This window comes from Podarcis vaucheri, assembly GCF_965113315.1.
Source record: "Podarcis vaucheri genome assembly, chromosome: 3".
Taxonomy (NCBI): Eukaryota; Metazoa; Chordata; class Lepidosauria; order Squamata; family Lacertidae; genus Podarcis; species Podarcis vaucheri.
Genome location: NC_138761.1, coordinates 66,286,716 through 66,298,767, shown reverse-complemented (window position 1 = coordinate 66,298,767; position 12,052 = coordinate 66,286,716). Strand labels below are relative to the sequence as shown.

Genomic DNA, 12,052 nt, shown 5'->3' with positions numbered 1-12,052 from the left:
CTGTCTCTCTTTCCTTCCCTCCCTTCTCTGATGCCTTCTCACGACTCTGCCTCCAAAAGGCTTGCACAGCTGTTTGTTGCAGCAGCCCTGGCTACAAGCTTCTCAGGCAAATGGGACAGTGTGAGAAGGCATCTTTCTTTGGGGCGGGGGGGGGGCAGCTGAAAGACCAGGTGTAGCAGCAGTGGCTGCCTAGAGGGCTCCCAAGGAGAGGGGAGAAGAGGCTGAGGGAACACTACAAAAGGGAGGGTGTTCAAAAAGGCAAGGGGTGACATAATTGGGCCCCTAAACCACACAGGGATGCCGCAGAAAAAATGTTGTTGCTCAAGGGAGCCGTGGACTCAAAAAGGTTGTAAAAATCTAGAATAAACAGAGGCTAGATGGATACTATCAGTATTAAATGCAAAAGAGAACAGAAACCTTAATAGTTCAACAGAAGTCACATTAAGGCATTGAGTTGTAGCACAACCCTATGTATGTTTAATCAGAAGTCCTTGAGTGTCATGTTTTCCCTCCTGTGGCTTAGCCTGCCTTTAACACATTCTAGAATCAGTTCTGGTTCTGGCTTCATCTCAAGTGCATTATTCTGGGCACTGTATGATTCACAGAAGGGAAGAGAGGAGATGTAGAGATTAGGTTTGTATGCAGACAACACAGAAATGACCAGGAGAAAGAAGGAGGCAAAAGTAAAACTGCAATCTGAAAACCAGCATGTTGCAGAGGTATGTGCATATGCATGGCAGAAAAGAAGAGAGGAGGCACAGAGACCAGGGGAGGAAAAAGAGGGATTGAGATGGAGATAGAAAAAGTAAAGAGAGATATAAACTGTCAGGAGTTTAAGCCCTATTTTCTAAAATACAAGCTGGGGAAAAGTCTGTATGGAGCATCTGTTTACTTAAGAGGATTTTTAAAAAGGAAAAAAAAGAAAAGAGAAAGGCTTATTTTTAAAATGCAATGCAATTGGTTCAATGCAAATGATTTTGTGTGAGGCATGTGCAACAGAAAGAAAATGAATGGTTGAATATGGTACATGCTTCCATGTAGATGTATAAAGGGCGTGAACAGGTGGAGTACGTGTGGATAGCTGGGTATAAATGGGATGTGTATGCTGCTTTGGCCCTGTACAATTTTGGCTTTGGTCCCACCAACTGATGGCATGTGGCCTCAGAAAGTTATTCAGCCTGAATGCCGCATTCCCTTGTGGATAAGGTTCCACACCCCTCTGTTCTAAATGAAATGTCATCTATAGAAATGCCGGCCAATACCTTAGCATGATGTAAATCCACTCCGTACATGGAAAGTCTCTTGGCATTTTCTAAGAATTGGGAATCTGCCTGTGCTGGAGTCAAGCCTCTGGAATGATTAATAAAAGAAAATTCACGGCAAAAATGAGTATCAACAACAACATAAGCCTTCCTGCATCAGATCCATGTCCCTACAACAGCCTGTTTCTAGCAGTAGCCTTTTGGAGGTTTAACTGTGATTGGTTATTCCATTTATCCCAAGCATCTGGCCCTCAACAGCATCTTGTTTCTGCTACACATTCAATCCTAGCAGTCACTGACCCTCGCATCTATAGAAAAGCACTGAAACTAAATGACAGGATACTAGTTAAATGGCATGGTAGATATTATTTAAACACCAACACCGCACTAAGTCTCTCATAAACATTTTGGTTAAAAAATCAATGGCAGACACTCAAACTATGCAAGCCAAGGTCTTAGCAAGTCTGCCAAGTCTCTAAGTAAGTTAAGGAAGCAACAGAACCTGAATCTTCAAACAGTACTCTCTCATGTTTGGCTAAGTAATCAGGGAGTTCTCCTCACCTGGCATCTATCTCCTATGGAAAAGGCTGCAAAGGTGTAACATGTTATAGAAAAAGAAATTTGCTTTGTTGGAGATTGCTTTTAGAACCATTTTTAGCGGGGAGAAACCAGGGATTTTCTTAACACAGGTGTCCTGTTCTGGGGAGAATGGGTGGGGGGCATGACAGCAGCTCCATACTCTTTGGCCAAAACCATCTCTAAAATTTACTAGCTGCTGTTGAACTACCTGAAAGGTACTGGTGGAGTGGTTGGGGCCAACATAATTTAGACCAGCATTTCTCAACCTTGAATCCCTAGACAACTCCTCCCATCATTCCTATCCAGCATAGCTAGTTGTCAGAGATGATGGGAATTGTTGTTCAAGAATATCTGGGACCCAAGGTTGGGAAAGGCTGGTCTGGGCCAATGCAATTCCTTCAACATATACTTCAAGCCCAACCACTATTCACCCCACAACGCTCCTGCCCACGCTTCAGCAGAGCCCTTCACAAACTCCACCTTCTACTATGGAAGGTGTAAACCTGAACACTCACCCTCTTTACCAGGGAACCCCCTAAATGCGGGAAGAGATTTTTTTTTATTTGGCTTAGAATGAACCTTATTGAAAGATTTGCCAAGCCTTCTTTCCAACATGAACCTTACAGAACAAAAGGGGCAACTTCTGCACACATGCGCATCTCACCTGCTTGTAGGAGCATTACACAATAAAGAAGAAAACAAATAAGAAATTCTTTGAAGAACAGAGTATCGGGAAATTTGATCTAAACTTGTTGCTATTACAGTGATATCGTTGCCTCTGTCAACAAAGAAATCTAGGTCATAAGCATTTGCTTGTGACATTCTGAAATGTTAAGCCGACAGTAGGAAACTCTTGCCCCAACTGTCACAAATTAGCTGTTACTCTCCTTTGAGAACAGAGGTATATTACCCATAAGCACTAAGGCTGGAACACATCTAATATCTGATATTTTTTATATTGCAATTTTAATGTTGTGAACCACCCTGGGATCTACGGGCATAGGACAGTATAATAATTTTGGCTACAACTGTTACACAGTAGTTCACTGTTGCCTAAAACAGTAACCTTTTGCCCAATCATGGCTTTCTCTATCTAGCAGTGCAAACGGCCAACTGGACAGATTTAAGTTTCCTTGCTGAGATTATGGATCATATTGAAACATATCTGTTTATGTTCTAATCCCCATGGGTTTGTGGGTGGGGAGAGGAGCAAAACAACTTGAATGCAAGTAAATCACAGAGAGGGGAAGTCTTTTTAAAACATATACACAAGGTTCCAATTACTTGCAAAATGGATGTGTCTGACTAATTATATTTTGTAGACTCCTTCTGTGAAACCTTCCTCTTCCCTCATGTGATACAAAATGTTCAGTTCCTCACAAAGCTAACTACGTGAAGTACCCAATGAGTTCAGCAAAACACACACTTTGCTGGGGGCACAGTCAAGTTAAAATTATGTGCTTTAGCCCTACTAATTTCAATGACAAGTGAAGCGTATGCCACCCATCACTAGTCAGAATATAAATGGCTTGGTTTTGGCTAGATGATGCCCGGTGTTCAACAACGCAACTTTAAAATATGGATGACAAGAGTAGTAAGTCTGTGCTGTTGCCACTGAGTGCAGTGGCGGGAGAGGATAAAGAAGTTATCCCCTTTCACAACAGTATTATACCACATACTAGCAGTAATAAAATGAAGAGATAACCACAGAAGTTGACTGCTCATGAATGGGGCCGCACACCTGAGTGGCGCAGCTCTAGCATTATATAATCTCACAAAACGTTTTTTGCTGGATTGGAAAAATAATAAAAGTAATTTATGAGTGAAAAAATCTGATGATGTTTTTCTCTAGATGATTAAGCCCACACTGAAAACAATCTACCTCTCCCCATTACATCATTCTTGTACACAATCTCTGGGGAATATTGAGGATTTATTGGTTTGAAAAATGTTATCATACTATTCAAATATACTTGGATATTAACTCCAGAACAAGGGAAAAAGAAAAACAAAAGTAGCTCAGATATGAAGCGCTGTAGTCATAACGGCAAAAGTTCATGATGAGGACAGATGATCATCAACTGTGGTTTCAATTTACAAATGTAATTTCAATCTGATTTTTTCCATCAGAAGAGTTTGTTACTGTTTTTACTGGCTAAGTCAATGGCTGATTTTCTGATTTTCAACACCTTTGGCTGATTTTCCAAATTTTTAAGAACAAAAAACTCTTAAGCTTGAGCTAGCTTGTGATATTCCAAATTAAGGTTATAAAGAAATACAAAGGTGTTCTAGGTATTAGGATTCTGCATGAAATCCAATACTACCTACTACTAGGAAAGGGAACAGAACTGAAAGGTTCAGAAATGACCCACCTGTGTGTTTTGTGCAACTCCACTACTTTTTCCTCCATCTCTTTTGTCTGGTTAGGTGCAAACTGAAATTCCCCTATGTAATCACTGTTGTGTTCCTCTGGATCATAGTCACCTAGTTCTGCTTGTAGAGTATATGAACCAAGGAGAGCATGGGTCACAAAAGAACATGGTAGGCGGCCAGAAGCAATATCCTGACGAAGCTGCAAACATAGGAAGTACCTGAACAGAGAAAATGTCATCAGTCAAATATTTCTTATTCATTTTGACATGTTAAGAAAACTAAAAAGATAAATATCTTTATTAAAGCAAAGTTTTTGTTTTTGTTCTAAAAAAAAACATGCCACAAAAATACCTTTTAAAGGACATAGGATTCCAAGTGCAACCTGTTCTTCATATATATCCACCAATAAATGTATGTGTGTAAATTGATATCCATTAACAGATACACACTTGTGAAATCCTAGCACCAATATTCTGATTTCTAGTACAAATGGATTATAGTTAAAATTCACTGCAAAGATATTTTAGTTCACAATCAAAACATCCTTACTGAAACTTTATTTCGTATAAGAATTGGTTTACACCCAATTACTCGGGTGTTTGAATATTTCTTATTGATTCACTGCTAATTTTGTTCCTGTCTCAGTGTCCCATATACCCTATAGCCTTCTCTCTACAACAGAAAGCTTCAGGTTATGCCAGTCCCTGTTCCCCAAAATTCATCTAAAGGAATCTATAAGCCATATACATTTTCACTTGTTATCTTAACTTTTACACTATCAGAGATCCAAGAGAAATATTTCAGAATCCGGATTCAGGATAAGTTGCTAGCAGCAAACAGGTGCAAGATGTCTCCAGACATTACCGAGTCTGAGCCAAAAACTATTTGTTGTGTTTTCTATCTTGGTCATGTTCTCCTAAGCTTACAGATTTAAACTTTACATAGCATTCCAAAGAAATAAGAAAAACACAGGATTCAAAGTCAGGTAGTAATGCTTCATGGCATACCTGGTGATGTCTTCTGTTAACTGTGAGGGATCCGGAGGATAAAACTTCACATTAAATGTAAATAGCCAGGGCAAATCTAAATTGGGAAATTCCAAAAGCCCAGGAAATGTATTGGTGGGAGGATAAGAAGACAAAAGCACGTACACTGAAGTCTACTACATATACATTTGGGGAATAGTGTACACAAAAACTACACCATGATACTTTCAAAGCACTTTTAAAAGTTGAACATATTTAACATATTCTTCAGTTCTCTTGCAAAGCTGCTACTGTAACTCCTTGGGATCTTAACCGTTTCTATTTTGTCCCTCGTGCTATTTAACATCTTCATGAAACCACTGTGCATAGTCAAGTCATCCAAAGATTTGAGGTGAGATGCCATCAACATACACATGAGGAACCGATTGGCCCTCCAGAAGATGTTGGACTACACTTTTGATATATGCATTCATGCAAACTTTTTTTTATTGGAGAATGGCATTGCAGAACTCAGATAAGAGTCGAATTTCAAAGGGTAACTGCATTTTGGAAGTGAGAATTGGGTAGGCTCACATCAAAATGTGAACCAAATTGAATTACTCTCCCATCCCTAAGCACAACTAAACCACTGCATTCAGCACAAAAGGGCAAGGCAGCAGGCAGTTGATATTAGGAACAGAACGCAGCATCCTGGGAAATCTCAGCTCATTCTCTTCATCTCCTTTTTTATAAAGCTTACTTCTAGTCCCCTAGCTGTGAATATTGTCTTTAGCTTGTGTGGACAATGAAATTAATAAAATATCAGAAGCCAAGGGTGGTGCGGCCAAGTAATATTCCCAATGGCTAGTGGCCTGACACTTTCTGCCCCTTTCATGATAAACAAGAATATATACACAACAAGTATATGCAAAGACAGGAGTGCCTGGCGTGCTCTGGTCCATGGGGTCACGAAGAGTTGGACACGACTAAACGACTAAACAACAACAACAAAATAATTTGGCTATTATGCTGACATAGAAGCCTGATTTAAAAAGAAAAAGAAATGCAGAACATGTTTATAAGTTACATGCATCTATTTTAAAAAATATGAGATTTAATCAACGTACCATTACCTTACCATTATAATTAGTGTTATTCAATTAAGCTTACTGTCTACATTTTAAAATTGAAACTGTTAGTCCTACTTTTGTTTTTTTTAATTATCAATTGAAACCACAAATAAGGTTGACTGTTTCTTCATTTAATCCTAAATTGCAGTGCAATCCCAGGCATGTTAACTCCAAGTAAATTTCAGATTTCTTGTAAAAGAGAGATAATGTGTATGTAACCCTGAATGTGACGCGGGTGGCGCTGTGGGTAAAACCTCAGCGCCTAGGGCTTGCCGATCGCATGGTCGGCGGATCGAATCCCCACAGCGGGGTGAGCTCCCGTCGTTTGGTCCCAGCTCCTGCCCACCTAGCAGTTCGAAAGCACTCTTAAGTGCAATAGATAAATAGGGACCGCTTTCTAGTGGGAAGGTAAACGGCATTTCCATGTGCTGCGCTGGTGCCGGCTCGCCAGAGCAGCTTCGTCACGCTGGCCACGTGACCCGGAAGTGTCTCTGGACAACGCTGGCCCCCGGCCTCTTAAGTGAGATGGGCGCACAACCCTAGAGTCGGACACGACTGGCCCGTACAGGCAGGGGTACCTTTACCTTTACCCTGAATGTACAAATAGTTGAAACATTTGATGAGCTCTTGCAAAGTGTACTATTGTTAAGTAGGTAGAAAATAATCATCTAGATTTCTTGTATGACTGCAAAAATAAGTTTAGTTTTAGTTATGATCTGGAATCCAGCATTGTAGGCTGCACAGTAACCTTTATGGGCATTCTTCATTCTATTCATGAATCTGTGTATGTATACGCTGCAAATCTGACCTTTCACAACTGTAGGTTGCATGCCAAATGAATAATTGTTTAGTGTAAAGTGCAAATCTCTGCAATGTTGCACTTCAGACTCAAACGTTACTGTTCTTTGAAGGAATATTCTGGCTATCATGAACACAAGCCACCAATACATTTTCAGAAGCTAACATAATGCTACTGAATAAAATTCATAGAATCATAAAATTGTATGGTACTGATATTTGTGGTACCATACTGAAGCAAAGGACTTCACAAAACTTAGAATGTAGCCTGAGAATTTCCTCGTGTATCAAATTACTAAGAAGCTACTTCCCAATTTTAGTGAGCATGTCTCGTCAGAAATACTTCATTGTCTCTCATCCACTGATTCTCCTCCCGCCCCACTTCCCTGTTTTTCTCTGTAAAAATGAAAAGGTGACACCCTATGAACACAATGAGGAAGTACTTGGTAGAACTCTTTTCCAGCTTCTATTTAAGCTAACTCACCAAGGCCCTTAACCATGTGTAGGGTAGAAAGAAAGGAGAGAGAGAGAGAGAGAGAGAGAGAGAGAGAGAGAGAAGCATTTAATAGAGTATAGAGAAGAGGATTACCTATCTATCAAGAGTGTTATACAATAACATGCCCTTTCAGGGCCATGAAAACCTTCCTGTAATGATCCTTCCTGTAATGATTATATAATGTTTGGCCATACAAATGTACAAAGAGATGTGTTTTACCATACCTGACACTGTTCAAAATCTCTTGCTACTGATACTAAGGTCAAACAAAATGAACAAGCATATGCCAAAGAAGGGAACCAAGGCTACTCGATCTGCTATGCTCAAAAAACTAGCTGTCTTTGGTTTCCCATCTCTCTGAACTGTTTCCATCCCAGCTGGCTGTTATAATAACTTAGAAACTTTAAAACTACTGTCCAGGTTTGTCATTTTCCTCCTCCCATCCTATCCTTTTACTTTTTGTGTTGGGTATTTTAAATTGCAAGTTTTGTGAGGGAAGAAATCTAAGTGCATTTTGGGAAGCCTTTCCAGCAGAAAAATGGGGTGGTGGTGCTTAAAATGAATAAAAGTTGCACACTGCTTGGTGGCAAAGGTTACTCTTAAAAACAGCAGTGTGTGAGAAAATTTCTGAAGTGGAAATACATAGTCTTAGACACTAAAGAGATAGTGCTGTCTTGCAGTTGACAGGTGTCCAACCTTCTTGGGCTTCAGTCTGATGCAGACAAATGCACTGCAATTAGTTTCTGAAAGACTAACTAAATGAAACTCAGGAACCAACAGAAATGTACTGCTCAGTTGTGAAATAATTTTAAAACCTGCTTAATACTTACTGCGAATTTGCCTCTTTATTTCCTTTGAAGGATCAAGCCAATTCTAAAAAAGAAAAGAAAAAAGGAATAATAAGGAATTGCACAAGATGGATGCAATTGAAAGAAAAGCACGGGATACTTAAAGACACATTTTATATACAGCTCTGTGAAACTGTAAGTTATTGCTATTCTTTCAAAATCAGCCTGCAGTTTGTTTGACAGCAAATCTACTTCAGATATCAAGCTATAGTGATTTTCTTCCTTCTCTTTGCATAGATTTGCACCTTACAGGAAGATGACAACTTTAGTAAAAATAGATGATAATAACAACAACAACAACAACAATATAATAAATGTTTTTGAAAAACTATCCCAGGCCAACTATCTCATTCACCTGCATTTAAAGAAGGCGAAGATCAGCATGGATTGCAATATCTCTCACTATATATTTGCCTACCACTCAAGAAAAGGCTACTGGATATGCAAAATACCTTTGTCTTATTCTACACAAGAGACAGACTGTCTCTTCATTATACAGCAGTTGTAAATGATACAAAAATAGAAAGAAAGAAGTAATCTAATCAGAAAGCTGAACATATTCTACATCTTACCCTCAGTGTGATTTTGTTCACAAAATCTATGGTCTGATGTTTCAAAACAGAGAGCACTAAACTGTCTATAAGGATATGTAAGGTGCTTCCCCACAAATATTTAGACGCTTTAATATTGGTATCAGATAAGCACTACTTGCCACAATTCATCAGAGTAGAATTCAATCAGAGTAGAATGGTGCAAATAAATCACTTGTGCATTTATGATAGCATAAACTTTTCAACAAAATATTTTTGTGCTGTCTGTAAATATCATTAAGTTGTCAAAAATTGTGTAGACTTATGCCACAGTTAACTACCTAATCTCCTTTCCAAAGTACCTTGGAGCTTCATTAGGGACCACATCTAATTCTCTTCTGAGAAGAAAGAGCCTGGCATTCAGTTTCTACATTCTGCAGCTGCAGTCTAGTGCAACAGCTGGCTCATAAATGGGTGGCTATGATGAGTGTACAAGAATAAGAAAACACACATCATTCAGCATTTAGCATTTACTGGGCTGTAGGTCAGAGATTTTTGTGGCATTTTAATCTGAGGAGGCAATGGCCACAGTAGGAAAAAATGAATTAGGTTACGTGGGTGTCAAGATGAGAACTATTCCATCTTAAGCTTTTTAAATTTGAGGGACGGCAGAGGTAATAGTAGCAAAACTCAGTTGATAAAATCTGTGAGAGGCTTCAGTAATGTGTATTCCTTATTATAAAATTCAAAAAACAACATGGCAAGGTAAGAAGAAACAATATAAACAAATATGATTTCTGTGTCCACTTGTGTCATCATTACAAGCTGTCATTTTATATATTTATCATTTTCTTTGGTGCAGATAATTTCTCAATTTTGACAACATTTTCTCATCTGGTCCAGACGAGAAAGATAAAATAGCTTTTTAAAAACTGTTGTAGAATGTCTTCAGCAGAATGTCAAAATTACAGTTCAATTATTGACATTTTGCCTCAGAGCCTAGCTGCTGATAAACAGCTACATAAAATATCCTGGAGTTCTCATGCCAACACCCTGGTTAGCAGAATTCTTCTTGATTTGATGTCATATTCCATGAGCTTGGTATGGCTTTGCTCTTTCCTATCTCTTTCTTTTTGTCTTTCATGTAAATGCAGACCCTCCTCAGAAGGGTCTTGTCAACAGATGATCCTTATCAGTCCCCAATGCAAAAATTATTGCTCTGTTTCTCTCCTTAGTAAATAGGAAAACAATAAAGCGGGGTGATGAATGTTTGAGCTGAAATGCCAAATGCAAGAGAACTCCTCATAGCTTTAAATCAAGCCTTGCTGCAGTGTTGTAGGCTACCATGGGGAAAACACCAACGGGTGTTGTATTTTTGGGTTATCATGATGGAGCCATCTCCTTGCTGTTGATGTTTTACCTGGCATTGCTGTAATTTTTCCTAGGTTTTGTAACTTTTAGGCATTGTTGAGAAAATTGTTTTACATGCATATTTGTCCACTAGGAACAGAAGAGCAGGAAGGACAAGAGTGAGCATGGCTTGTGTGCTGAATTTCATGACAGTGAGATTGGCCATAGAGAATAACCCTAACCATGACAGCAAGCCTCAGGCATGAGTGTTCCCTCATATCTTTCTCGCCTCCTTCACATTCAAGGGGAGATTTGCTAAGTAGCTTCTAATCTTCTTCCCCTCACATGGAAGGACAATGAAGAAGAGAATGACTGCACATAAATCTGAGGTTCCCCACTGCTCATTTCAAATCCTTCAGGAGAATTATCTGAATGAACCTAGGGAATGGAGCCAATGCTACTGGCACTGATATTCTTCCTCAATTTGAAATATGTTACTTGTTAAACGTTTACCACCAACTAGGACCAAACATGCTAGTCATAAGAGCTCTCTGAAGTTTGAGGCTCTGAAGTAGGATGGAAAAGATTGAAAACATTAAACAAATGTTATTAATGCAAAATTTAGTACTTGCCTTCTGATCAGCATGGTCTTGAAACAGTAAACCAAAGTAGTCCTTTTCCAATAAGTTAAGCTGTCCACACACCTTATCAAATAGCACATGGCCTTTAGCCTTTTTCTAAGGAGAAAGAACACTATTGTCAAGTAAGAGGATAGACTATTAAACCATTTATTTCAAACTATAAAAATGTTAAAACTTTTTAAGGTGTCTCACTTCAACATACTAACAAAGAAAAAATGTTCAATATTAGTTCCTCCTTAGTTTCCTTTATCTATTAGAAGAAAGAACTCAACAGCTGTACTTGAAACCTGCAATTGGTAAATAGGAAACCCCTGTTAAGAGATGGGGTCCCCCAGGTATTTAAGTAATTGAAATATACTCTTAAACAGAACAATAAGCTACATACAATTCCTAATAGTAAGCTTGAAGTCTTCCAATAATAGCATTGTGTCACACAAAAATATCAAAGAGTAAGCAATGTAATTTAAGATTTGCATCCTTTAATTCAAGAACATATAGGTTTTGAAAGAGGAATCTGTTTGAATTTAGTAAGATGGTTCCACAACAGAAATGTCAATCTGGAATATAAATTCATTGGGTTGTGTCCATTACTAGTCCTACTCAGAGGAGACCCATTGAAATAAATTAACATGACAAATTTCATTCCATTAATTTTAGTGGGTCTACCCTGAGTAGGACTAGCACTGAATGCAACCAGTCTTTGCTAGTCAGCCACATAATACTTGGAATCACTGTTAGTCTTTTACCAAAATGCCAGGCCCAGGGGATGGGGACAAGTGACTCCAGCACCAATACATAGTAATGTTAAGGTCCAAAGAGTGCTTTATGCATTCCACTTCACCAGAACCTAGGGCAGTTCCACTCCAGGTTTACTAAAGAAGTTGCAAGGCACACAACAACCATTTCTGGCCCAAAGGAAATACATAGAATCATAGAGTTGGAAGAGACCACAAGGGCCATCGAGTCCAACCCCCTGCCAAGCAGGAAACACCATCAGAGCACCATGGTCCAGCATGTCAAGAAAGAAAATGAAAGAAATAATGCCTTTTTTCTTCTTTTCCTTCTTTCTGCTCCCCTTCC

The 12,052-nt window shown here is 38.9% G+C and overlaps 1 protein-coding gene across 9 annotated transcripts in view; it reads right to left on the bottom strand.

Moving 5' to 3' along the window:
- Positions 1–12,052, bottom strand: part of EPB41L2 (erythrocyte membrane protein band 4.1 like 2) — an 81,141-nt gene that overhangs the window by 31,338 nt on the left and 37,751 nt on the right. For all 9 annotated transcript variants that reach the window (XM_082216063.1, XM_082216061.1, XM_082216068.1 and 6 more), the window contains 5 exons: positions 10,964–11,068; positions 8,434–8,476; positions 5,222–5,297; positions 4,214–4,432; positions 1,263–1,350 (listed from right to left, as the gene is read on the bottom strand). In XM_082216063.1, coding sequence (XP_082072189.1) covers positions 1,263–1,350; positions 4,214–4,432; positions 5,222–5,297; positions 8,434–8,476; positions 10,964–11,068 — 531 coding nt within the window. The remainder of the gene's footprint in view (positions 1–1,262; positions 1,351–4,213; positions 4,433–5,221; positions 5,298–8,433; positions 8,477–10,963; positions 11,069–12,052) is intronic.